Source organism: Telmatherina bonti, assembly GCF_933228915.1.
Source record: "Telmatherina bonti genome assembly, chromosome: 17".
In the NCBI taxonomy this organism is placed as follows: Eukaryota; Metazoa; Chordata; class Actinopteri; order Atheriniformes; family Telmatherinidae; genus Telmatherina; species Telmatherina bonti.
Window position 1 is genome coordinate 6,688,260 of NC_136615.1, and position 27,854 is coordinate 6,716,113.

The window sequence follows — 27,854 nt, forward strand, 5'->3', positions numbered from 1 at the left end:
CAATCAGGAGCAGCCAAAGATCAACAAGTGATGAGAAAAGCAGGAAAATAATGATCCTCTATGGCTGTTGGGGTTAAAAGTTTCGGTTTTTTTGGGCGGTCTTATGTTAAGAAAAGAACTTGGAGTTTTAAGGGTTAAAGGAACATTTTTTTTTCTTTTTCTTTTTCAGTAAGTTTGGTTTCTATGTCTGAGTTTTATCTCAAACTAAACCAGAAAGTATCTTTGTTGTTTTTGATTCTTGAGGGTTTCTGTTTCGGGGTGTTGTGGTGTAAGCCAGACACAGTCGGCCTCAGACCTGCGGTCGGGAAAGATGGATACGGCTCTGCAGTTTCTCCTGAGCTCATCAGTAACGATGTTTAGACGGCGTGCTTGAAAGAGAGGGAAGTTACATGAGATTCATTTAAGGTTTACAATATTTCATTTCATCCTTCTTTGTGATTTTTTGTTAAATGATATAAAAGTATTTCTGGAAAAGAGTCATGCTACTGTTTTGTTCTCTGGGTCCGACTTCACCTGATTAGTCCTCTCTTCTCAGAAACATCCTCCTGCATCCCATCTTATTCCTTTCCAGCCCGTCTGGATTTATCTATGAGCTACAAACCCTCCATCTCTCCCACCTCTGTGGTCATTTTGGTGGCTTTACTTGGAGCCCAGTAACCCCCCGCTACCCTCCTTGGTGCTCCCGCTGCGACCCCAGCATCCCGCCGCTATGCTCATACTCCTTTGGGTTGCCGCGGCGATCCCTCGCTCCCGCTCCCCTTCACACTGGCTCAGCGTGCGCTCAGTCCGGCCCGGCTGGACGGGACAGCCGGACCCTCCGGGCTGCTGAGACGAGATGGTGCGAAAGATATGGTTGCGTTTGCGCAGGAAGTCTCCTCCGGCTGCTCCTAGAGCGAAGCTGCCCTTCCGGAGGACCATGCGGGTGCTGGCGGACTTGGCGGGGCGAGACCTCTGGTTGTACTCCAGCTGGGAAAGGTGGGAGGCGTATCCATCGGCGATGAACTACAACAGATCGGAAAGGAAGAAGTTAACCAACTCAGCTGTGTCTGTTAGCGGAGTTTTTACTGCTTAGGGAACAAAAGGGTTGCATGTTTTTTTTTAACTAGCATTGACGGGATCCGACGCACAGGAGGCGACGTTGTTGGTGTAATATGGTGAACTTGTGCTTGACCTCTTCCAGCTAGACGACATATTCATGAAATTTTATGCTTTTTCACGTAGATGTGCACATAAGGACGTGTAACGTGACACCAAAAAGGTGAAAAATGTTCTTCTTGTTGCAGGTTAACTCACATTGGTGGGCATGGCTTCTTTACCTGCAAGGCGAGGACCCACCTCTCTGCGTCCAGAGGGAGAAGCTAGGAGTGTTTCAAGCATTCTGACGACATAGAACCTCTTCGTCATGAAAACCAAAACCTGCTTTTATCCTGTAGGGCAGGGGTGTCAAACTCCAGTCCTCGAGGGCCGGTATCCGGCAGGTTTTTGTTGTTTCCCTCTACCTACGCAGCTGATTTGAATCAAATGTATCCAGCAGCTTCTTGTCAACCTGTTTTCAAGTTTTGGTCAGGTGTGTTGGAGCATGGAGACAACAAAAATCTTCAGGATACCGGCCCTCGAGGACTGGAGTTTGACACCTGTGCTGTAGGGGGAGTTTTGAGCTATTTTTGACCCACAAAATGCACATTTTTAAAGAAATAAAAGAAAAAAAACACCTTAAAACTACAGTACAGGTGATTTTCATCACACTTAAATAATTCTATGATGTTTACAGCTTAAAAAAAAAAACACATTTTAAGGTCCACTACACATTTAAATGACTCAAGCGCAATTAGATGAGATAGTCAATTAGCAGGACTGAAGGAGTGGACGCTGCAGGTTTGAAACCTAAATCAGACGCCATGGAACGTAAAAGAAACACACTTATTTGTAATTTACGAATTGCAATGTTTTAAATTTAAAAAAACAATTGTTTAGCTGTAGCTCGCGGCTCTGAAGTTCTGATAGAAACCTGATCCACCCAGACCACTAAGACCTGATGCAGATCCATGTTTTTTCGCCCCTGGGGAAGACTGAAACGTGTTTTTTAAAAATGTCCCAACTCATATAAGAAGTGCAGCATGAACATGTTCTAGTCGGAATAATGTCGCCCCTCCCCTAGTGGACTATCTCAAAGTAAATGCAGGCTAACTTTGATTAGGTTAGAAAGAATCAAGTGTTTCTGAGGCGCCTTTGCTTTACCTGACACTGGTGCTGCATCTTCTTTGTGGGCCGTCCCACAATGTAGATCTGAGAAGGAGGCAGTCCGATGGAAGAGTACACCGAGATGTCCTTGTTGGAGCCGTAAGCTGCAAAGATCTTCATGTGGGCCTGATCAAAAGAAACAAAGTCAGCATTTACAGACCGGAGCATGTCGTTGTCGCGTTGCTTCACGCTCTTACTTCATTGATGAGGGATTTGAGGAAGTTGGCCTTGTGTCTGAGTGGGTCGTGCACCAGCCCATCGCAGAAGGAGACGACACCGTGGGGGAAGTTATGCTGGGAGAGCCAGGCCACCACGCGGTGCTTCTGCATGTCAGGACGCCCCGTCACGTACACTATCAGGTAACCAAGGTCCTGCCAGTACCTGGTTTGAAGCAGAGATTTAAGGATGATCCGTGTGCTGCTGCACTGGAACAAGCCTGTTCTGGTTTTATCCTTACCTCACCACATCCACCGCCCCAGCTCGAACTTTGGGATCGCTCCCCATTATAGAGACGCTGGCGGCAAACGACCCGTCGATGCTGAAAACAACAAACTCCGTTCCTTTTGGTACGATGGTGAGATAGCTGTCTGCAAACGTATGGTCTCCCCTGTTTCAGAAGGAAGGAGGAAGACCTTACAAGACAAGTAAAGACAAAAGGAAGCTTCTTCCTGTAGGTTGCTCAGCATACCTGACCACCATTTTGACAGGATATACCCCGATACCCAGCCTCCTGCTCGCAGGGATGACATAGGAGACACGTCCGCTGCTGTTGGTGAGCTCGGTGGTGAAGTACACCCACTCTCCAGACGGAGGCTGAGTCATGATGTGGATGTCAATCTGCAGGACGAAGGCCGGGGGGGTTTATGACATTACATAACCGCTTTGGTTCCTCACAGCTGGTTCATGATTTATTTACCTTCTCTCCAGTGAGAGTCACCATGTCCAGAGGTCCGTACATGAAACGCCCCGTCACCATCTGCGCTCCGTCCTCTGTGAACACGGCGTCGTTCACACGGTGGTTCGCCGTCACGTTCTGGGAGGAAGGAAGCGCAACAGGAAATCAGTCTCTGAGGAGAAACTCCAAAGGTTGGGAGGAATTTCCATCCAGTTAGCGACCAAATCCAGCAGAGAGGATGTTTTTCAGAGTGTGACATCAACTTAAGATGGCAACAGCAGCTTAAAACCAATGAAAAAGGTCACAACAAGGTCTGGCTGCTATGAGTAGAAATATAAAGAAATGAGAAGCAGCTCAAGGCTTCTAACAGCATAATCAGGTTGCTGCATACAAATCAAGCTCAATTTCCTCTCAGTCTGCAGCATCGTCTGCTGGAAACCAGTTTAAAGACTTCTCACCCGAATTTTAACATGAGTCCGCTTGCGGAGCCACTTCTCCCGGGGTTTAGACGGAGTGAACTCGGACACTTCTTTACCATCCAACTCCAAAATACCGGAGTTCTCATGTCTCATCACCTGCAGAAGTCAACAAAATGTTACATCACAACTGGATCTGGAAAGGCTGACAGTACTCAACACGATTTTTCTACGTTTTATCTTCAGAGCTCAACTTCCAATAACCAATAAAATACAAAATAAATAGTTTATCTTTAATTTAATGTAATTTTGTTTCCACAAGTCTGCTGGCGGTGCTGAATGCTGCTCGTCTCTGGGTCACCCGGTTGGGAAATGGAAACGGACCTTCTACCGCTAACAGGTACATAACTCTTTATTTACACATCACAGTTAACAACATTTATCATAGAGTAAACTGAAATTAATTTAAACATTGTTTACCATTTGGTTAAATGACTTATCAAGCTTTTTCCAAAAATCCGATACATGCAGCTTAACTTCCGTTGTAGCTGTAACTACAATAACTGTGTAGCATTGCAGCTAACTGTTTAGCATTGCAGCTAACTGTTCAGCGTTGCAGCTAACTGTGTAGCATTGCAGCTAACTGTGTAGCATTGCAGCTAACTGTGTAGCGTTTTGGCTTACTGTGTTGTGTTGCAGCTAACTGTGTAGCACTGCAGCTAACTGTGTAGCGATTCGGCTAACTGTGAAGCATTGCAGCTAACTGTTCAGTGTTGCAGCTACCTGTGTAGCGTTATTGTTTTTATATTGCTGTGGCACTTCAGGGCCACTGTAGTTTACTAGTGAGAAACCAAAAGGTGTCCATGGGAACCATTTCCCGCTGGGACGTCACACGTGGTTCTCTGGAGGAGAAACTATGTGGACTGGCTCACTCAGCCAGTGTTTAGCTCCACGATTGTGTTTGTGGAGGTGATGTAGCACAATGTTTCTGATGTGTGATGTGCACCACATGCTGTACACAGCAACTTTAATATACAGTTTCTGCTACAAACCTGTCTGAGCAGGAACGAGACGACATCCGTGGACTCCCAGTAGGAAGCGTGGAAGAGATGAGGCAAGGCAATGGTTGGGAATGCTGTCAGAGCGTCAGGACAGTACAGAGCGTAGTCCATCCTCTTGCTGCCCCACCAGCGAGATGCAACTACAGCAGCAGGGAGGGAAAAGGTCAGTTTTTATTTACAGTGTGTTGATCTCAGGGTGTTCATGCTGCTCACACAGATGACGTCTGGATGGTGAGAACAACAGGAAGGGTTCAGCTATGAATCTGCACAGTGATGAAACAAACTCATGGAGAGGCGACGCTCTAGAAAAGGCTGGTCTGAAACACTGAGGGATAAAAAAAAAAAAAAAAGAAGTGTTTTTCATAAGACTGAATTCAGAAGAAGTCGCACAGGAAGGATTTAGGATCTTCTTTGTCATTTCCTGGCAAACGGGACTACTGAGGAGGACTAAGAGAGGAAGAGGCCAGAGGAAGGAGGACACAGCACAGGGACGAGGACAGATCCTAGCATCCTTCCCTCTCGTCCTCTCACTACATCTCTTGAGTACCTTGTTCTATGTGCTTCAGCACACCGGGCGACGGCGGCGCCGAACTGAAGTCTGTGATGTCAGATGTGACATCGGTGAGATCAGAGGTCATGTCAGAGGTCATTTCAGAGCTAATGTCCGAGCTCTGCTCAGACTCCACACCGTTGGGTCTCGGGGACACCCGACGGGTTTTGTTGCGGGAGCGAGTGGTGGAGCTGCGAGAGACAAATCTATTGTAGGGCAGAGGCAGCTGAGACAGCAGGCTGGGCTTTTTGCTGTGGTTGACTTCACATTTGTTGGCTGGTTGGGTGTTTGGAGGGAGGAAATGAGAGGGTCAACATGTGAACTGCCACCTTCAGGGCTAAAACAGGGCTCAGAGCGACGACGTCGCAGGTCAGCTTACTTGTGGCGATGTTGGAGGCGGTGTAGGACTCGGCTAGGCCTGACGCCTGGCTGGCTATGCTGACCTCACTGGCCCTGCGGTGGCAGCGCAGGTGGGGAACCCCAGGGGACGTGGAAGATGGGCCGTCAACATAAATATGTGACTGGAGAGTATCAGCTAGGAAGATAGAAGAAAGAGAATCACATTCCTCACTGCAGAGAAGACAAAAGAGAAACACTTTTTCACCAGATGTGCTCTGAAATATTCAAATATTATTAATATTATTAATATTCTGAAATAAATCAAATGCCTTCTTGTTTAAACCCTGAAAACTCCAAGTCAGTTTTAATTTTATTATGTAAAAAAGCACGTAGAAGCTGAAGCTTTAACCCCAGTCAGGATCAGATGTGACGTTTCCATGGAAACGTGATGTTTCAGCCTCAGCTGTCAGATTATTAGGCTAAAACTATGTTAAATGAATGTATGAATAGATATAAAGGAATATCTCTAAAGGAATGAAAACATAAAAACAAGACTGATACACACTGTCTGTGTTGAGCTGAGACGTTTGCCAGTTGAGGACAGGAACTGGGATGGAGGTCTCGCTGATGGTGCTGTCCTGCCAGCGGTGGGACACCACGCCGCCAGACTCCATCAGAAGCTGAGGGTTGCTCTGCACGGTCTCAACTAACAGACGAGACACAAAGTTTAGGAAGAGCTGTATTTCCTGCCGCTGAACGTTTCAGGACGCGTGCAGCCTCACCTAGAAGAGCCGAGTGTCCGTCACCCAGGGGGAAGCGCTGGTAGCGGGGGATGCTGAAAGGAGGCAGCAGGTGAAAGCGCTTGTCGAGGAGAGGCTCGAGGCGGGAGGCCGAGGGGTCGGCTGGATGGAACAGGTTGTAAACCTGCTGACAGGCTGGACGCAGCACCGACACTGCAGCAGAGACAGAAACCTATCACATACTCTTGATGTTTATCTGACTGATATCATCAGGTTTTAATGATTTAAGAAGCACCTTATAAACTGTCACAGATACAAAGTCGGACCCTTTTTCCTCCAGAACCGCCTTCAGTCCTGATCCAAGGTGTTCATGTCAACATGAAGCATCACACAGTTTCAGTCTGTGTGACTAAATGTGTTGAGTTGCTGCCGTGTAATTGGCTGTTTGGGCTAACAAGAAGTTGAACGGGTGGACGGTCAGTGCACGCGACACACAGACACCCTCCTTCTTTTGATAAATGAAGCTGGAAAAAGTATCTCTGAAACAATGCCAGTTTGTTTGTTTTTTTTATTTAATTCATGGAAATTCGTGAATTGATGGTAGATCCATACGAGCCCAGCGTGACGTGTATGATACGTACAGACCTTGCCCCTCCCTCGATTCACTGGCTGTGCTGGGAAATCCACCCCCTCCCATTTCTCTCTTATGTCGTGACTAGGAATGGGAAATTCAAATTAAAAAGTAGAATATTGGGGTTTTCTTGCTTTACAATTTTAGAATAGTTTTTTTTTTTTTGTTAAAAAAAAACAACAAATAAATGAAAATAATCCCCTATAACCTTTTTTGTCATTTTTATTGTTCTATTTGATTTTTTTACTTGTCTTCTTGGGGATTAAAGCAGCAGAATGATGGCCTGGCTACTGTGTTGTTTTTTCCTCACTGAAATCAAGAAAAATAATGAGCAAAAAAAGTTTGGTGGGTTTTTTTTCTTTTTAAGTCTAAAACAACCAGCAATATTGAAGAATTGTGAGAATTGCACTGCAATGCAAATCGGCACCCAAAAAATGGGAATCGAATCGAGTCGGGACAAAAGCATAACAGCTCTAGTTGTGACTGTCTGATTATGTGATTTTTTTGTTAAGAAGTGTGTTTTTTTGTCGCATCATCATCCTTCCCTCCTTTTACTCCTCTCTGGGATGAATAAAGTATCTTTGATTTGATTTTTTTTTATTTTAGTTGAAGTTTAGAGATACCTCATGCAATCTTTTTCTCATTCTGCATAAAAAGGTGCGCCACTTTCATGGCTGCTGCCTCAGTCTGCCCGATCCTGTTTATCTCCCATGTCTGTTGTTGTCTAAACCTTGGACGGGTTGTTCTGGAATCATTTCGTTGTGCCGGGACGCTCGCTCATGACAAATTCTGAGATTTTTGGTGCCACTTTATGGCAAAACTTTCCTCTAAATCCTGTTGAAGACATCTTAAGTTCGTCTTCTGCCCCTTAATGGACACCAGAAAGCAAAAGATTTTGGTGTAGGAATTTGGACATTTCACATGATAATTAATGGTTGATATAAATACAATCCTTTGTTTCCTTTTTATACTTTTTGTTAAAGGGACAAATAACGTCTTTTCTCGCTACTTTCTCCTGAGTTTATCTTTTGGTCTAAAGTGCAGACGAGCTGCAGTAAATCCTCTTTGTTTACTGTCATCATGCATGTGATGCTGTCTGGAAACAGCCATGCTTAGTGTTTGGCATTATATTTATTGTTTTATTGATCATTCAGTCTCCATGTTCACTGCTTTGTCCTTACTGACACCGTCTGGTAGGCTGTACACTGAATCGCCCTTCAGGGATAAATAAAGTTGTTTGAACTGAAAATTCAAAACAAATTTGTTTTATTCATATAACAGGATAAATAATTAGCGTTGTGTTCAATAAAAACAAAGGCGGCTGAGCTTCATACTTGTGACGGAGGGAAAAAGGCTGTAAATGCGTTGGAACAGCTGCAGGTCGCTGACCTCATCCCGTTAAAAATCCCAGAAGAATCTAGCAGGGTCAGATTTGTGTCTTTTCAGCGTCTGAGATCAGAAACGTGACCTCTGACTTCTGACACGTACTTCCCAGCTGCTGGAGTCAGGGCGTGTGTGTCACACTGGGAAAAACGCTACGTGCTTCCTGCTTCAACTTCCACAACATCAAAAGCAAAGTCAATAACCTTCCTCACCGTCTAGCGAGGGGACCACGGTCTTCCTCAGAGCGAGCACCAGCCCCAGAGGAGAGCCGAACAGGAAGAAGTCGGTCACCTCAAAGTCAAACTTTCCCAAGGAGCCTCCGTCCAGCATGGTGCTGTTGCTGGAACGCCGTGACCCGGGGTCCCCGTGGAGAACGCTGGAGTGAAGACTAGGATGGAAACCACACGTCAGCCGAGGTTCGTCCTGGTTTGGACCCCCCGTCTTCGTTCCGGGTCTTACCTGGAGAGAAAGGCCTGGTGGTGTTTGATGGTGTCCAGCTCGTACGTGGAGGAGTCACTGCGCTTGCGTGGAAGCTGTTTCCTGGGGTCGTCGGGACCCGAGCAGCGGGGGATGTCGATGTTGCTGCGGCTCAGGTGGCGGCTTCCCTCCAGAGACAGTGACGGCGGAGAGATGCTGTTTATGACGATACCTGGAGAAAGAAGCTCCGAGTCCTGAGAGGTGGAGGACAGAGAGACGAGACTGTTGGTCTGCTGCAGGGATGAGAAGATCTTCCTGTCACACACACTGATCTGAAATTGCCGTGGGAATGTTTGCTGGCATGGAAAAGTCTTTGGGACAAGCTTTCAGATTCTTGGAGCTGGTACTGACAGGTAAAGAGGACGGTGAGTGTATCTGCACAGCTGGAGTTGTACCTGGACACTGATGGTGCTGCCCCGCCGGCTGCTGTTTTGGCTTTCCGACACTGTCACAGAGCTGCTGCACAAAGCGTCAAATCCCAGAATGCCTCCAACACAATCTCCAATAACACACACCTGTGTAGGCGAAACACAAACATGGCTATAGACACGTCTGCTTCATGCATCTGCTCACGTCTCTGCAACACCATAGACCGTATATGAAAGATGGACGGAGCCTCCAGCAGTTAAAAGTGAAGCCTCTGCAGAAGTGCATAAAACTGCAGTACCCCCTTCATCCACTAGGGGCTGCAAAACAGAGCAAATCCCCATAGAATCCCATGTTAAAAACACCAACTTCACAGCAGAAATAAACATGTTTACAGCAGAAATAAACATGTTTACAGCAGAAATAGACATGTTTACAGCCTGGTTCAAAAATCCATTTTAGGTTTAATAGTTCAGGTTTACCTTCATGACAACTGTGGGGGGAGTGAATATTTTTCTAACTCGCCCGTTTAAAAGTAATTTAATCTCAAAGTTCGGCATATTTAGGGGCGTGTCCTTTTGATTGACAGGTGCCCGATCTCCCACTTCAAGTCAGTTAACAGTGACTTAGCTTTAGCCCACTTACCTCCGTTAGCTGGTTAGCTCCTGTTATCTCCGGTTTAGCTCGGTTAGCTCTTAGCGACAGGCATCTCGGAGTTTGCTCTATGTCAACCATCCACCATGACGCTCACAGCCCCCCTCTCAGCTCCACCTCTTTGCCCATATTTGTATTTTCCGGGCAAGACGACACGCATGCCCCTGCCAAGATGGCGATGGTAGGAACCGCCCACTGAGCTTCAATTCAGCTCTTTAGAAACCTACGGGTGACGTCACGGAGGCTCCGCCCATCTTTTTATATACAGTCTATGCTGCACACACACACACACACTCTGACCTGCCCATTAAAAGATGCTCCCTCTGCAGACTTGATGAAGTCACCGTACACCTGATTGGCTCGTAAGATGACGGTTGCCACGGCGTCCTGGTACTGCGGCGCAGAGGTAGCCAGAAGAGGCAGAGCGGCCAGCGGGATGTGGTCCTGGCTGCTGGACAGACAGCCCTCGTCGTAGCTGTAGGGGCTGAGGCTGCAGATCAGAGCGAGCGGTGTGTTTAATGTCAGCGCAGCAGCACGTACAACGTCAGGTAATTAAAATGCTGTTTGCTCACTTGGACACCAGCGAGAATGCATCCACACACACAGCGGGACACGGCACCATCCGGATGGCGATGCGGCTCCGCGCTGAAGGATAATGGACCCTCATCACAGTCTCAAAAGCCCCAGTCAAGGTGTTTACGTCCCCCTGCTTACTGTTCTGCTCACCTGGAGACAAACACAGTCCAGCAGGTGAGGGATCAAACGTACCTGAGCTGCTTTACAAGGCTGGATGGCAGCAACCACAAAGAAAAGTTTAAAACCCTGAAATTCATGCTTTCAGCTTCCAAAAAGCGTATTTTTTGTGAAGAGTAAAAATAACCAGGATTCATGCAGGGTTTTAAAAAGGCTCAAGATGTTAATATTCACAACTTATTTAAGGCCTTAAAAAGTCTCAAAAAGACCCAGATTTTAATCTAAAGGCTTAAATTTAATTTAGTTAAGTCCTTCTTCGGCTGTGTTGAAGCTTGAATCTGATAAGTGTGAAAAAAAGTGTAAAACTCTCCAGTAGTTTTAGTAAAAACATGTTCTCTTTTTACATTCCAGAGACGTTTCCGCCTCATTAAAAAATAGAAAAACACTGTAATCACAAACTGATTTAATGTTTTCTGTCTTTCTTCAAGTTGGCTTGTAACTCCAAACATCACGACCAGGTCTTCACCGTTCAAGTTGCCTCTGAAAAACTGGACGCCTCCGGAAAAAGTCCATTTTTCAGCATTTATAAATGTTTTATAAAACAGAATCAAAAACCTGTTGAAACAGAGAAATTTCCCCAAAGTTGATCAAAAAACGATATTATCATAACAATGTTGTCATGACAACAACAGCCAGTTTAGGTGATTATGATTATGACAAGCCGTGACAACAACGTAATTATTGATAAAATCTGCTGTTTACACCAGAAACCTAACAAACACAAAGTTTGATAAAGACGACAGGCAGTACTGGAAGCAGCCGTCTTTAAATCTGGAATCTCACGGTCCTGCATGATAAACGCATTCCCAACTCGCAATTCTAAAATCCCTTAGTCATTTCTTGAAATTCTAAGAATGTGCGTAACGTGCGATCGGATAGCTGCTGGTGTTCAGGATTAAACTACAAATTCCGTGTTGTCTGTAGGTAAGAAATGGCCCAGTTTGCGGCCATGTGTGCAACTTGTTCAGAGTCACGTCGGCTGCCTGTCATAGAAAAAATGGGATGTAATCGTGAAGTGACTAAATGAATAAAAGGTTTCTGCATTTCTGTGATCATTTGAATGATTCTGCTCATGCATCATGTTGGTCTAAAGTATAGTCTAAAATGGAACATCCTGGAACCTGCAGGAACCCTGAATAACTAGCTCGGGGCTAATGTGTTTTTCCTCCTCAGCATCATCTGACAGTGTGCTATCAAAATCAGGTCAATGAGGAACATGTGTGGAAATACCAGAGCCTGTGTCCAGTATGTTGCCTCCATGCAGGACCAGGATGAGGACGTGGATTTTGGACGGCTGGGGACACTGCTGGGACGAGCAGTCCTGCAGACAAGACAACAGAGGACAGAACATGGAATAAACAGGAGGTTATTAGAAAGAAGGGAGCATTTAAAAACAGGTAAACATCAGACTCGACGTCGGTGACTGCCGTCTTAGTCTGGACTTGTGTCAAACTACTTTTAGGTAAAGTTTTTCTTTTTATTTGAATTACAAATTCATACTGGTGAAGCTGAGAAGACAGACAGAAACCCTCTGCAGGTTAGACAGGCTAACTCCCTCGATGTTTTTAAAAGCCATTTAAAAACACATTTTTATTCTTTGGCATTTTAGCAAGACTGAGTTGTCATCTGTGTCTTTGTATTTTATTTTTAACTGTTCTTTTTCATGTATTGAAATACAGTAAAGTAATAAGTCCAAAATGCAGAGGTTAGTGCAAAAAGACCAAACATGACGTACAACACAAACGGAAAAAGGTGTAAAAGGAAAAAACACATTTTTCTAATCCCCAAATGATACCTCTTGTCCCTCCACATTAGCAAGATATGTTGCAGGACACAGATAGTATAAAATACTTATATAGAAATACTTAAAGAAGCAGCAGTACTAGGGTTGCCACCCGTCCCGTAAAATACGGAATCGTCCTTTAATTGACAGGCAAATGTTGCGTCCCGTATTGGTTCAATCCGGGTTCCGTATTTTCTTAACTTACCAACAGCCTACACATGTCAGTCACACACATCAACACTCAGTCTAAAAACAATGAACTAAATAAAAACACAGAAAATACAACAGCCAGCAAAAATATTCTTTTTGTGTTGAATCTGTTCAGGTGCAGCCTCCTCCCCACTGCGCGTGCGTGTTGGACAGACATGACTCATGCACACTCCTCAGAAGACCTGTGCATTTTAAAAATGTCTACTGTAGGCCCTGGTACTCTACCTCCTGAAAATAAAAAGCACATGTAAAACAGAGGCAGCTGCATCATCAGTGAAGATGTTTAAGTCAAACTGTACAACGTGTCAGTGACTGTTCAGTTGCGCAAGGTGGACTGTCCGACATCTAACAGGAGAGCAGGATTATTCATATACTGTAGGCATATCATTATAATTATATTAGCCAATATAAATGCCATGTATAGCCATTAAAAACTTATTTTCAATGGATGAAAAGTTAATAAATACACGCAAAAAATATATACCCTAGCTATAGGGAAATGTTTATTTTTATATGCATTATATATATTAAAATGTATAGATCTTTATGTTTTTAAGTAAATTTTTAAGGAATATGTAGTAAGTGATCATTTGATAAATTAGCCTTTTTTTCTTTTTTTTTTTATTAATGTTGTTAAACTGTTATGACATGACTTCACTTCAAGTCATGAAGCAGGTAGCAAACAAATACAGTCCAATATGTAGGATCAAACAACAAGGAGCCGCATTTTTCGGAATGACGCAGGTGGCCTGCCTCTTAGTCTGGTCCCGGCGGAAACACACAGGCTCCCACTTCTAACACCAAACCGTCGTGGAATTATCTGATGAAAAATAAATCTAGAAATCAACCGTTCTCCATCCAATTTAGAAACAATGCACAGTTGTTGCCAGCAAGAGGTCTCGAGAGCTCTGGCCCTGCTCAGGGTGTTACAGTGTTCTTTACGCATACACAAACAACCTTTGCCTGGCAGCACTAGTCAAAACAACTGCCAGCTTGAACAGAACATTCCGTTTTATGAATGAACCTACTAAAGCAAGCTATCTGAACTGCTCTAAACTAGGCAGAATATACATTTTATACTACATAAAAGAACTTTAATAAAGGAGCAACACATCAAAACTATGCTATGTGTGTCGTTTCCACCACAGCAGAGTCTAGACACCACAACGCAGCGTCGTCATCACCATGGTTCCAGACAGTAAACATTTTATAACAAGTTACTTTCTGTTTCTTTTTGTTTTTTACCAAAAAACCCCCAAAAACTAAATATGCTAAAATAGGCTATAGGAACTATTTTAAATTGGCCTCTGTAGTTCTTATGCCAAACTTTGTCAATGAGCACGTTTCTCTAATTCACCTATCAAAAGTCAGCTGATCTGAACCAGATGATTAACGTGTTGCTATGGTGACGTCCATAACGTAATGATAAGACAGAAATTTAACTTTCCCATCTGTTAGTGACCACGGTATAAATTATATGAATTCATCCCACTCCTCCCCTCTTACTCCATGCAGGTGAAGTGACACAGGTGTTATTAATTGTAAATTTCAATGTTGCACAGTCTACACAGAAATCTTCTTTAAGGTTAATCAATTGCACAATACTTAAGTATTTTGCATATGGCACTTTATTATATAAAGTATTTTCCTCATGTTAGAAGAAGCAAAACTTTATATCCAACAATCTTGCGCAACAAAGAATATATCCCCCCCTCCACTGGAGCTGTGGTGAAAGGTGGCAACCTTAAGCAGAACTGCAGTGTAAAAATACACCACTACATGTACCACACCAGAATATCAGAGAATAATGGCATCGAGATGAGCAGCTATGTTAGTTCATAACACTAAAAGTACTCAGTATGTAAGACAGCTCGCAGAGTAATATCCAACTTATTTAATTCAAGAGTGGGAACTTTTTATGATCATCTGAAAATTACATATTTTAGTTGAAAGTAGAAAAAAAGCAAAAAACTGACTTGACTCTCAGTTCTTACAACAAGCTGTTTGATCTGAATGAGTCTCAGGTGTTAAAATAATAAAGTTTTTCTTATGTGAAGGCTACAGAAAATTTAACTTTGACATCAAGATCATGAAAACGAACAAATATTTGTTGTTTTTGTTTGAAAGAATTAACCAGGCTAGACGGTTTTTGTGTCTTCTAACTTTACTAATGTAAAGGTTTTGGGCTTTAATAAAGTAAAAACGACACTGAAACCTAAAAAACCTGAAACGGAGCAGCAGCGTTGATCTCCTGATAGCAGTAAATCGCTGCTGCAGGCAGTAAATGGATCCACTTGCACTGTCACGGTGAGTGAAAGCTCATTTAGACTAAAGTTTTTTTAATCAACGCTGTCATCTGAAGAGAGACAGGAATGAATTAGGAAGCTGTACCTCCATCTGCGTCTCCTCATTGCTCATCACAGTGTACTCCTCACTCGACTCCTGATACAACGTTTCTGTGGGAATAAGATATCCTCGTGATTTCAATAGATTTAATGGACATTTATAAACATGTTGCTATAAGTCTTCTTATCCAAACGTCACAGTTTAGCTGTTAATTACTCAAGCTGGAGAATGATTCTACCATGAAATATCAAGAACAATTTGGATTAATATGTTTAAGATAAAACCTTTTGTTGACAAAAATATGAATGAATATAAATATAACACTGGCCATGAGGCTGAAATGATGTAAAATATGAATAGATAAAGCAGCAAGAAGAGCAACCAGAGGTTTGTAGAAATAACACACATAGATCAGCAGTGACCACATCTTTTCTCATCTGCACATCATTCTCTCATGTCTGAAACACACACACACAACACACAGTTTCCATGTTTATATTGTATGTTTGCTAAATTTTCTGACAGCTTTTGCTAAGTGTGAGACTTTAGCTTGCAGATATGTTAATACACACAGCTGCAAAACAGACCAGGAATTCTTTTATATTAGAAAAAAATAAGCGTGACGAGTACAGATCCATGTGGGACGCCTCTGAAAACCTCAAACTGCATCTGGAAGCATTTTTTAACTGTACTTCAGACATCAGATCCTGGATAAAAGAACTTTCAGAACAGGCCAAACCTGAGGTTTTAGTTATCAGTCCTGAAACTCGGAGAGAGAAACTTTTACCTAAGCTACTGTCTTTGTCTCTTAATCCCTACAAGTATAAAACCTGGGTGTGATTTTTTATTCTGAGCTAACTTTTATTCCACACATTTAGAACATCACAAAAATAGGGTTTAAAAGAATCCGGCCCATTCTCTCTCAGGCCAACACAGAGATGCTAAAACATGCTTTTATTGCGAGCTGTATTGATTATTGTAACGTCCTGCTTTCTGGTCTTCCCAAAAAGAGTATCTCAGGTTTAAAACTCTTGCAAAACTCAGCAACTCGTGTCCCTACAAAGACCAGGAAGTGGACTCGTATTGCACCAATCTTCACTGCATTGGCTCCCTGTGTGCTTCAGGATTGATTTTAATATTCCTTTAATGGTTTTTAAATGTCTTAATGGCCTTGGGCACTCTTATTTGTCAGAACTGCTTTTACCCCGTGAGCTCTCAGGATCCCTGCGCTCCTCTGGCCAAGGCCGGATTATGGGCATTATTGGGCAATATTTATTTATAATGTTTTCAGATGATTTTAAAGCTGTTTGTGGGTTTTAAATAATCCAAAAGGCTGATTTAGGTAGAAAAGTTTTGCTTTTAGTCACTCACCTGGTGCTTCATCCACTTCTATTGTCTCGATTTTGTCCATCAGATCGTTGGAGCTCCATTTGGTGATCTGCTTGGAAAACATCTCCTCATTGTCTGAAAAATCCTCTGCAAAACACAAAGAAAAGCTTTTGATTTGCTTTCACATCAGTAAAAATCTAAAAAATAAATGCAGCACAACAAAAAGATGTTGTTTTAACAGTTGTGCTTCCTGTTCCTTTCAGATCGTCTTGCCAGTTTAAATCCAGCAACAAACCACAGAAACAAGCTGATTTTCCCCTTTCAGTGAAGGTTTATGTCGTCCTCTGCATCTCACTTAAACCCTTCATCTCTTTACCTGCTGACAGTTTAATCATTTTAAACATGACGTCAAAGCGACGCTGCGTCTTTACCATGAGCATCGAAGAACTCGTCGTCTGTACTGTCGTCCGAGTCCCGGGCAATGCTCTGCATCCTCCACTCTGAAATGCTCTGATGAGACGGACTCGCTGCAAAAACACGTTAAAAACACACAAAGTCAGCAGCTGCAATGCTGAGGCAACGGAATCAAACCACTGAACTAACGCAGAGCTGCAGGTCAAGCTGCCAGTTGCACGTTTGATCCGGAAAAAACAGAAAAAAGTGAGAAAACAACAACAGTTTCTGCACGTCAGGTGAGACGTTCATCTCCAAACATTCAGGATTCATTAGTTAATGACTAATTAATGCTAAATGTCAACGAAGATGTAAATCCTGCTGCTGGTTTACGAAGCTCTGAAGTTCATTTCAGGCTTACTGGTAGACGACGAACCTTCCAGGCAGCTCGGTGCTTTCAGGCCCAAACCACAAAAAAATGGCAATAAAAGTCTATTTTTAAAAAAAGAAGATCTGTGTTTGTCGCTTTAAATGTTTTGATAAATGAAACATTTAAGAGATATTCACCATTTACCACCATGTCGACAGATTTTAATCTTCTGCTTCCTGAAGACGAGAATCTGCTTCTGCTCAACAGGATTTTAAGTTTTTACCATGAAGTGATGCCAAATGTCTCAGAAACTGGAAGCATTGTGTACGTCACGCTGGGTTAGAACAGTGTCTGGCTCCGGGCCCCCAGCGCCACAATCCTGCAGGTCTTCCATGCATCCCTGCTCCAACACACCTGACTCACACTGATCAGTCATTGTGATGAACTTTATAGGCTGTTGGAGCGGGGACATGTGGAAAGCCTGCAAGACGGCGGCCCCTGAGGGTTGGATCGTTTTCCAGAGTTCAGGCTGAAGTTTGGAAGAAACTCCAGCGACCTGCAGGTCAGCAGGAACCTCCTGTTAAAATGTGGATTTCTGCCGTGGCTTTCACCTTCACGCTCTCCTCTTTTCTTTTAATCATGTTCATGTTTTCAGCTGGTTGCTGAAAAGTTTGATTTGATTAGTCTTTAACGACTGTTAATAAAATCATGAAAGAAGAACATCACGAGACGTCACCACTGGTAACTAAACGTTAAGTCAGTCTTTAGGGTCTGGGTGTGGGTGTCTGGGAACTCATCAGGTCTTCACAGCTGAGGACGTCCCAGCAGCTACATCTCACTCTCCAGGCTTCAGTCAGCAGGCTACATGTTAAAGTTCGGTCCAGTTAGAAACCAACTCAGCCAGTTGGCTTGCTGGAGAAAGATCAAAGTTACAAAGCTGTATCATCTGGACACGTCAGGTAAAGATGCGGAGCAGCATGTTGGAGTAAAACCAGGTTGTTTGTTGCTTTAGAATGCTTTTTATTCTGATGCATAAAATCTGAGAATTTAGTTCCACATGTAAAAATTTACCCCATAGTGTCTAAATTTGTTGACAATTATATATTTTTTTTAAAGAAAGCATTTTAAAAAAACTGAAATTCACACATTTGATGACATGAATCATTTTAAAATTGTGCAAAATGATAAATTATAAAACAGAATCCATGAAATTTCATTTAAGTCTAATAGAAAGAAACGTAGCTGGAATGTCCCGGCATGCAGAAGGGTTCAGCTATAAACCACTTGCAGAGACGACATGAAAACACGTCGATCAGGAGAAAAGTTTTAAAATAACACAATCAAAGATGTGAAATGATCAATGAGGTTAACAGAAGATGTTTAACGTGAATTACGGCTTGTGACATTCCTGATATGAAGCTTTGGAGAAGTTATTCTGGACAAAATTAAAGTTTAAGTGTTAATTTATTTTTGGTTTAAAATAAAATAAAGTGAAAAATAAGAATAAATAAATTAAATTAAAATAATAAATCCATTAAAGCTTAACTTGGATTGATTATGATATTAAATGAAAAGTTTCAGATGGTGTCGGAGCAGACAAACCAAAGCAGAGTCTCGTCCTACCTCCTCTCTTTGAGGACCTGTTGGACGACCTGGAGGACGTGGACCACTGCTTGGTGAGCTCTCCTCGTGTCTCCAGAGAGTCTCCCAGCTTCCCTCTCGGCCCCTCCACCTCTGCCGGCGACCCCACCGTCTCCGTTCCCTGATCCTGGTCCTGGCCGATGGCCTCGCCTCCCCCGTCCTCGTTCAGGCTGTACTGAGCCATCTTCTTGGCCAACGCCAGCTGAGTTTCCAGCTCCAGCTGCCTGATGTCCTCGATGCTCAGACCGTACCACTCGTCCTGCCAGCACCACGCCTGTCGGTGGGCTCGGACCATCACTTTACGCAGCCCTGCAACGCAAGTTCACAGCGTTTCAGAGGAAGAAACAAGCAGAATAAAAATAAAAATGAGCACGCGGGAACCGTCTGACTCAGCCGTCAGCTTTTCAACTCATTCACAGGAAACGTGGTCGTTCAGCTCATCGAGGCTTCATCCTGTACCTGATCAGGTCCAGGTCTAGTCCCAAAGACTGAAGCTGTTCCAACAGAAACAGCCTGGACTGGTTTAAAACCAGTTTATTCTGTTTGACACGTTTTTAGTGTCTGAAGGACTAAAGCTGCAGCTCAACGTCACGTTCATATCATTTCAGGTCCAGGATCAGGTCTAGAATCAGATCCAGGATCAGGTCCAGGATCAGATAAAGGTCCAGGGTTAGACCACACCTCCACCTCTGATCACCTGGTCAGTCCTCTGCCTGCTTCACCATCTCAGCTTTTCTCTTCTGAACCCATCCTGCCTTCCTGACCTCCTTCATCCATCTATTCTCCTCCTGTTTCCTCCTCCACATTCATTCATGGATAGATGAAGGACCTCCCTCCTTCATCCATCCTTCTTTCCATCCTGGCCAGACAGAAAACCAGATGGATGAATGGATTGTTGGATGTGTGGATGGATGAATGGACGGATGTGTGGATGGACGGATGTGTGGATGGATTGTTGGATGGATGGATGGACGAATGTGTGGATGGATGGATAGACGGATGTGTGGATGGATTGTTGGATGGACGGATGGATGGATGGATTGTTAGATGGATGGATGGACGGATATTTCTAGGCTTGACATGTCATTCTCCCCTGAGGAGAACCCGTCCCACCCAACCGTCCCACCTAACCGTCCCACCCAAGCGTCCCACCCAACCGTCCCACCCAAGAGTCCCACCCAACCGTCCCACCCAACCGTCCCACCTAACCGTCCCACCCAAGCGTCCCACGTAACCGTCCCACCCAAGAGTCCCACCCAACCGTCCCACCTAACCGTCCCACCCAACCGTCCCACCTAACCGTCCCACCCAAGCGTCCCACGTAACCGTCCCACCCAAGCGTCCCACCTAACCGTCCCACCCAACCGTCCCACGTAACCGTCCCACCCAAGAGTCCCACCCAACCGTCCCACCCAACCGTCCCACCTAACCGTCCCACCCAAGCGTCCCACCTAACCGACCCACCCAAGCGTCCCACCTAACCGTCCCACCCAAGCGTCCCACGTAACCGTCCCACCTACGCGTCCCACCCAACCGTCCCACCTAACCGTCCCACCCAAGCGTCCCACCCAACCGTCCCACCTAACCGTCCCACCCAACCGGCCCACCCAAGCGTCCCACCTAACCGTCCCACCCAAGCGTCCCACGTAACCGTCCCACCAAACCGTCCCACCCAAGAGTCCCACCCAACCGTCCCACGTAACCGTCCCACCCAAGCGTCCCACCCAACCGTCCCACCCAAGCGTCCCACCTAACCGACCCACCCAAGCGTCCCACCTAACCGTCCCACCCAAGCGTCCCACGTAACCGTCCCACCTACGCGTCCCACCCAACCGTCCCACCCAACCGTCCCACCTAACCGTCCCACCCAAGCGTCCCACCCAACCGTCCCACCTAACCGTCCCACCTAACCGTCCCACCCAAGAGTCCCACCCAACCGTCCCACGTAACCGTCCCACGTAACCGTCCCACCCAAGCGTCCCACCTAACCGACCCACCCAAGCGTCCCACCCAAGCGTCCCACCTAACCGTCCAACCTAACCGTGCCACCCAACCATCCCACCCAAGAGTCCCACAGAACCGTCCCACGTAACCGTCCCACGTAACCGTCCCACCCAAGCGTCCCACCTAACCGACCCACCCAAGCGTCCCACCTAACTGTCCCACCCAAGCGTCCCACCTAACCGACCCACCCAAGCGTCCCACCTAACCGTCCCACCCAAGCGTCCCACGTAACCGTCCCACCTACGCGTCCCACCCAACCGTCCCACCTAACCGTCCCACCCAAGCGTCCCACCCAACCGTCCCACCTAACCGTCCCACCCAACCGACCCACCCAAGCGTCCCACCTAACCGTCCCACCCAAGCGTCCCACGTAACCGTCCCACCAAACCGTCCCACCCAAGAGTCCCACCCAACCGTCCCACGTAACCGTCCCACCCAAGCGTCCCACCCAACCGTCCCACCCAAGCGTCCCACCTAACCGACCCACCCAAGCGTCCCACCTAACCGTCCCACCCAAGCGTCCCACGTAACCGTCCCACCTACGCGTCCCACCCAACCGTCCCACCTAACCGTCCCACCCAAGCGTCCCACCCAACCGTCCCACCTAACCGTCCCACCCAAGAGTCCCACCCAACCGTCCCACGTAACCGTCCCACGTAACCGTCCCACCCAAGCGTCCCACCCAACCGTCCCACCTAACCGTCCCACCCAAGAGTCCCACCCAACCGTCCCACGTAACCGTCCCACGTAACCGACCCACCCAAGCGTCCCACCCAACCGTCCCACCTAACCGTGCCACCCAACCATCCCACCCAAGAGTCCCACCCAACCGTCCCACGTAACCGTCCCACGTAACCGTCCCACCCAAGCGTCCCACCTAACCGACCCACCCAAGCGTCCCACCTAACTGTCCCACCCAAGCGTCCCACCTACGCGTCCCACCCAACCGTCCCACCTAACCGTCCCACCTAACCGTCCCACCCAACCGACCCACCCAACCGTCCCACCTAACCGTCCCACCAAACCGTCCCACCCAACCGTCCCACGTAACCGTCCCACCCAAGCGTCCCACCTAACCGTCCCACCCAACCATCCCACCCAACCGTCCCACCTACCCACATCGTGTATGAAGCGCTCGATCTTGGACTGCATGCCCCAGTATCTGAACTCCACTTTGCAGAGTTTGTATGCACACATGACGGCGCTCTGAGCCGGATTCTGGTTGATCTCCTCGATCCAGTCTTCGGACAACGGACCTCGTTTGGTTTTGACTGACTGGTAGAGTTTAGGGTCTTCCTCCACCAGGTACTCATTAGGAGAGATGTAGTCCCTGACGATGTCTATGGGGTCTAGAAAGGAGAAGCAGAGGAAAGTTGGAATGAGGCAGGTGTGTCTGTTATGTAAGTAGTCCTGCAGGAAGGTGTCGGCAGCAGACTCCACATTGTTTCTGCTCCCCAGTGAATTTTAGTATGCAGGATGCTGCTCCCCTCTGCATCCCACTGCCGGCGTTTTCCCACTAAATCACTAGAACCTGATTTCTGCTCATCAAACAACAGGATCCCACAGGAACTGATAAATAAATACCAGCTCAACTCACCCACAGTCCTCTGTCTCTTCTCAGCAGAGGACAGACTGAAGACGTCCACCTGGTTTCCAGTGTCCGGTTTGTAGTAAGTTTCTATGTCTATCGAGAATTTCTCCACGAAGGGACAAGTGTACCTGAGACGAGAGACAACGGATTAGACTTAATACTTTCATTTAATTAACCTTAAAAACATTTTTCATTTGCATATTGCAGACACGTACAGTGATGATTCATCAATTAATATTTTAATTCCTATTTATTTTCATGTTTTCTTAACAAATATGAAGAACAAAAAGGTTTATTTATAAAATATAAAATATAAAATTATACAAATATGTTTTATACAATTATATCTGAGTAATTACAATGCCTATATAAAGAATAACTTATAGTGTATAAACTGATAAAACATATTTATTTTTCAGAGGAAGTCTGATGGAGTTTATGGAGTGCTTAAACTGCCAAAATAAAGAAGAATTAAAATGGTTCAGTAAACAAAATATCTTTCCATTAAAAAAAAATAATAAAATGCAACATTTTTAATATTTCTTTTGTCATTTTCTACTGTCTTTATGCATTTTTGTCTATTACACATTTCTGTTTATTTATTTGGTGCCTTTTAAAAATGACTATTTTTATTTTGAAAATAAATACAGATTTTTCAGATTTTTTTTTTTAATAAAATGTAAAAGGGAATTAATACAGAAGTAAATACAGGCAGAAAAAATAAAGAAATTATAAATTGGAAGAATAATTGTCTATAATTATAATTCTATAATCTACTAAAAATTACACTGTCAAAAGATTCAGAAGGAATCTCTGTATGCCACATTTTATTGGTGGAGGGTCAGCTAATCCTTCAGATGACGCCAGCTGCAGGCAGGAGTGTGTGTGTGGTGTGTGTGTGTGTGTGTGTGAATGCGGTGGCCTCACCGGGTTCGTGTGTAGGGGTAAGCGTTCCAGGACTCCTCCTCCACTCGCAGGGCAGCTTGAGGCAGGATGGCACAGAACCAGGACGGGATGTGTTTACCGATGTGATAGACCTTGTGAGTGTACTGACCCGAGCCTCCGGGGCCGTCCTCGTAAGGCTTGTTCTCCAGGATCTCCACGCCGCTGCCCTCGCCGCAGCTCTCCTCTCTGCTCTTTTTCTGCAAAGGCAGCAGAAAGGTGACAGGGCGGAGGAGGAGGAGGAGGAAAAGGGAGGATCAGAATCATCAGAAAGAGACTTTGACCAGCGGATGAAGTTAAAACATGAATTATTCTTCACAAAACAAACAGTTTCTGCTCTTTTAGCAGGTTAATTATCGAACGAAATTAATCAGTTTTACATGTTTCCCTGCTGCAGAACATATTAAATGATTCTCCAACATCCAAAACAAAAAATCCTGCTAGGAAACATGTAAAAAAGTTACTGGATGTTTTAGATGTTTTCCTGCTGCAACACACCTGAGTCTAACTAAATGGTGATCCAGCTTCTAAAACCTGTGGGATACTTGGGGTTTTAGATGTTTTCCTGCTTTCAGGTGTGTTATCTGACAAATAAAATAGTTCTCCAACTTCTAAAACCTGGTAGTTTAGATGTTTCCTTGCTACAACAAACCTGAGTAAATGGTTCTCCAACTTCTAAAACCTGCAGGGAAATATCTGAAACCTGCATGAAATTGGAGGTTATAGATGATTTCCCGCTGCAACACACCTGAATCTAACTAAATGGATCTCCAGCTTCTAAAACCTGTAGGGAAACATCTAAAAGCCTCTGACTGATGCACACACGCTGTGCTGTTGTAAAACTAAAGGAAATGTTTGCCGGTTTTATGTATTTATGCTGCCAGCTGTCTGTCTCAGGAATCAACAACTTGTTTCCTATTTTACAAGATCTGTGATGAAGGTGAGCGAAAACGGAGGTGAAAACAGGCAGACTGGCTTCCTCCTACCCTCCTCTAACGTCCAGTTCAGCCCTGCTGTCCTTACGAAGCACTCCTGTCTCTCACTCGACTCGACCAGCTCATCACAGCTGGAGGGATGATGCAGCAGATACCAAGTGATGAGGCCGAAAGAAAAAAGCCTCCGCATGGAAAAGAAACCTGAAAGCTACTCTGTAAAATCCTCCTGATTGCTCCGTCAGCCGTTCGCGCAACACGTTTGGGTTCCTTCTGTAAAGTCATGGCCCATCCAGATGTTTCTGCAGCAGCTTCATCATCAGGGAGGAGAAATGCAGCATGTTTGGTGCTTCGTTCAATAAGTCACGCAGCCTCAGAAAGACCTGTCGGATGCCTGGTCGGACGTTTGCAGAAGTCTTCTAGAGTTTCTGTCTGCAGTACAAACATCTGGGTGTTTTTAGGGTTATTCCCAGATGTGCAGGTTGTTTTTGGCCTTCTGAGCTTATCGGTGCATTTTCTTCCATCCTAATGAGGTCCCTGATAACAGCTGCAAACCCTGAGATGATCAGTAAGCGCAGGTTCTTACAGACACTCAGCTTTTTATCTGCATTTTCCTTTTCATCCTCACCCAGTTTGCACACCAGAACATGTTCACATTTAAAAAAGTGAAATTGAGTTTCAGACTCTTCAGATGCGACTGAAGATGCAAACGTGCTTCCAACCAGAAGCACATACCTGACTTAGATGGTTTTACATCTTTTATAACATGAAAAACTTGAAGGGAAACACCTTAAGCTTGCTGGATACTGGATGTTTTCCTGCTGCAACATACCTGACTCAAATCAAATAGTTCTCCAACATCTAAAACTACCAAAATATGCAGGACACTGGATGTTTTAGATATAAAACGCCTGATTCTCCAACTACTTGCTGTCAAGTCTGCAGCAGCATCTTCATATCTCACTGATTGTTGTTAGGTGTGTTGTAGCAGGGAAACCTCTAAAACCTGCAGGATTATGGCCCAAGAGGTCCAGAGTAGGCAGTTTAGAAATCTCCTCAATGTAACTGCCTCTTTCCAGCAAGGTTTTAACATCATGTGACATGCGGATGTCCTGCAGGCCGGATTTGTAAGCTGGAAGCATGGCGAGAAGACCAGAAGCACCGAGTCACGTCGGAGCTGGGCAACAGCAGAACCGCTGTGCAGCAGCAGAACCGCTGTAGAGCAGCAGAACCGCTGTAGAGCAGCAGAACCGCTGTGCAGCAGCAGAACCGCTGTAGAGTAGCAGAACCGCTGTAGAGCAGCAGAACCGCTGTGCAGCAGCAGAACCGCTGTAGAGCAGCAGAACCGCTGTGCAGCAGCAGAACCGCTGTAGAGCAGCAGAACCGCTGTGCAGCAGCCGAACCGCTGTGCAGCAGCAGAACCGCTGTAGAGCAGCAGAACCGCTGTGCAGCAGCAGAACCGCTGTAGAGCAGCAGAACCGCTGTAGAGCAGCAGAACCGCTGTGCAGCAGCAGAACCGCTGTAGAGCAGCAGAACCGCTGTAGAGCAGCAGAACCGCTGTAGAGCAGCAGAACCGCTGTGCAGCAGCAGAACCGCTGTGCAGCAGCAGAACCGCTGTAGAGCAGCAGAACCGCTGTAGAGCAGCAGAACCGCTGTGCAGCAGCAGAACCGCTGTAGAGCAGCAGAACCGCTGTGCAGCAGCCGAACCGCTGTGCAGCAGCAGAACCGCTGTAGAGCAGCAGAACCGCTGTGCAGCAGCAGAACCGCTGTAGAGCAGCAGAACCGCTGTAGAGCAGCAGAACCGCTGTGCAGCAGCAGAACCGCTGTGCAGCAGCAGAACCGCTGTAGAGCAGCAGAACCGCTGTGCAGCAGCAGAACCGCTGTGCAGCAGCAGAACCGCTGTAGAGCAGCAGAACCGCTGTAGAGCAGCAGAACCGCTGTGCAGCAGCAGAACCGCTGTAGAGTAGCAGAACCGCTGTAGAGCAGCAGAACCGCTGTGCAGCAGCAGAACCGCTGTAGAGCAGCAGAACCGCTGTGCAGCAGCAGAACCGCTGTAGAGCAGCAGAACCGCTGTGCAGCAGCAGAACCTCTGTGCAGCAGCAGAACCGCTGTAGAGCAGCAGAACCGCTGTGCAGCGGCAGAACCGCTGTAGAGCAGCAGAACCGCTGTAGAGCGGCAGAACCGCTGTGCAGCAGCAGAACCGCTGTAGAGCGGCAGAACCGCTGTGCAGCAGCAGAACCGCTGTAGAGCGGCAGAACCGCTGTGCAGCAGCAGAACCGCTGTGCAGCAGCAGAACCGCTGTAGAGCGGCAGAACCGCTGTGCAGCAGCAGAACCGCTGTAGAGCGGCAGAACCGCTGTAGAGCAGCAGAACCGCTGTAGAGCAGCAGAACCGCTGTAGAGCAGCAGAACCGCTGTGCAGCAGCAGAACCGCTGTGCAGCAGCAGAACCGCTGTGCAGCAGCAGAACCGCTGTAGAGCGGCAGAACCGCTGTGCAGCAGCAGAACCGCTGTAGAGCGGCAGAACCGCTGTAGAGCAGCAGAACCGCTGTAGAGCAGCAGAACCGCTGTGCAGCAGCAGAACCGCTGTGCAGCAGCAGAACCGCTGTAGAGCAGCAGAACCGCTGTAGAGCAGCAGAACCGCTGTGCAGCAGCAGAACCGCTGTAGAGCAGCAGAACCGCTGTAGAGCAGCAGAACCGCTGTGCAGCGGCAGAACCGCTGTAGAGCAGCAGAACCGCTGTGCAGCAGCAGAACCGCTGTAGAGCGGCAGAACCAGGACCTGCAGCAGATTCAATCTGACAACGTTTGCATAGTAATTACAGTCTAAGTTAATCTTCGTATCCGGTAATGTGTGAGTCGGATCTGATGCTTCCAGCGTTTTATCTCTCATACTTCTCCAGATGCATCCTGGCTCCTCCTTTTGATTCTTTCCGTTAGACATTTCTTGTGTGTAAACCATTTAGAGGAGGAGAAAACGTGACAAAGTGGAGCCGTTTTTACAGGTATAAGGAGTGAAATATGATGAAACAGGAGCATGAACGCTGAGAAGACATGCTTGTAGAAAACTACTTCATCGTGTCCGGATCAGGAGTTAATGACCTCGTTATCTGGAGATGGCAGGTTGATATATCCTGTTAATCAGCTCCGGTAAAGTTCATTTAACAATGGAACAGCCTGAAGGCAGCAGAGCTACACATGTAACACAACACAGCAACAAACCGCTCATCTTCCATGCTGTTCATTTTGTTTCCTTTCTATAAGATCTAAAACATTAACTTTATCTTGAAAAGGAGATTAACGTGAAGCTTTCAGGTGGCGGCTGCTTTTACATGTTGACTGAGTTGTTTTAGTGCGTTGACTTGAGCTGTAAATCTTCCTCGTCACTCTTACTTTCCTCCTCTGACCTGAAACGATTCAACCTCTGGCGGGGTTTTAATTACAGCTGATGAGTTTAGATGTAGGAAGTCAAGTCTCTGGTTTCCCTTTCTGCCCAGCATGTTGACTTCCTCCAGCAAGCAGCAGCAGATGGTTGGAGCCGCAGATCCTATAAGACCGAGTGCAGCAGTCTGGGATTACAGCAGCAGTTTATAAACGGCCTACATCCCCTTTAAGAGGCTCTCTTCCACACTGGAACCATCTGGACTGCAACACATGCACAGACATGTTTTATTTCTGCCATTAAACTTATCCAGGATCTGAAATGAGACTTCTGAAATGTCTTCCAACCCGGATGGAGACGTTTAACACTTAAAGAACTCAGTCATTTTTTAAAATTTAGTCCACCTTTTTCATGTAAAACTGTATGTGGA

At 45.8% G+C, this 27,854-nt stretch overlaps 1 protein-coding gene across 2 annotated transcripts in view; it reads right to left on the minus strand.

Annotated features, from left to right (window-relative positions):
* Nucleotides 1–639: 639 nt before the first annotated feature.
* LOC306768199 (membrane-associated phosphatidylinositol transfer protein 2-like) overlaps nt 640–27,854 on the minus strand; it is a gene marked incomplete at its 3' end in the record, with an annotated part of 44,418 nt that continues 17,203 nt past the window's right edge. The window contains exons 2-26 of one of the 2 annotated variants that reach the window (XM_079256434.1): nt 23,101–23,315; nt 22,180–22,301; nt 21,698–21,931; nt 18,561–18,887; nt 16,606–16,701; nt 16,217–16,321; nt 14,891–14,955; nt 11,737–11,827; nt 10,326–10,479; nt 10,054–10,243; nt 9,129–9,248; nt 8,716–8,927; nt 8,469–8,644; nt 6,285–6,455; nt 6,068–6,208; nt 5,543–5,698; nt 5,161–5,439; nt 4,605–4,753; nt 3,595–3,711; nt 3,158–3,274; nt 2,930–3,078; nt 2,699–2,848; nt 2,439–2,622; nt 2,239–2,367; nt 640–1,002 (exon numbers count right to left, since the gene is read on the minus strand). In XM_079256434.1, coding sequence (XP_079112560.1) covers nt 640–1,002; nt 2,239–2,367; nt 2,439–2,622; nt 2,699–2,848; nt 2,930–3,078; nt 3,158–3,274; nt 3,595–3,711; nt 4,605–4,753; nt 5,161–5,439; nt 5,543–5,698; nt 6,068–6,208; nt 6,285–6,455; nt 8,469–8,644; nt 8,716–8,927; nt 9,129–9,248; nt 10,054–10,243; nt 10,326–10,479; nt 11,737–11,827; nt 14,891–14,955; nt 16,217–16,321; nt 16,606–16,701; nt 18,561–18,887; nt 21,698–21,931; nt 22,180–22,301; nt 23,101–23,315 — 4,212 coding nt within the window. The remainder of the gene's footprint in view (nt 1,003–2,238; nt 2,368–2,438; nt 2,623–2,698; nt 2,849–2,929; nt 3,079–3,157; nt 3,275–3,594; nt 3,712–4,604; nt 4,754–5,160; nt 5,440–5,542; nt 5,699–6,067; nt 6,209–6,284; nt 6,456–8,468; nt 8,645–8,715; nt 8,928–9,128; nt 9,249–10,053; nt 10,244–10,325; nt 10,480–11,736; nt 11,828–14,890; nt 14,956–16,216; nt 16,322–16,605; nt 16,702–18,560; nt 18,888–21,697; nt 21,932–22,179; nt 22,302–23,100; nt 23,316–27,854) is intronic. The other variant, XM_079256435.1, reaches the window with a different exon arrangement.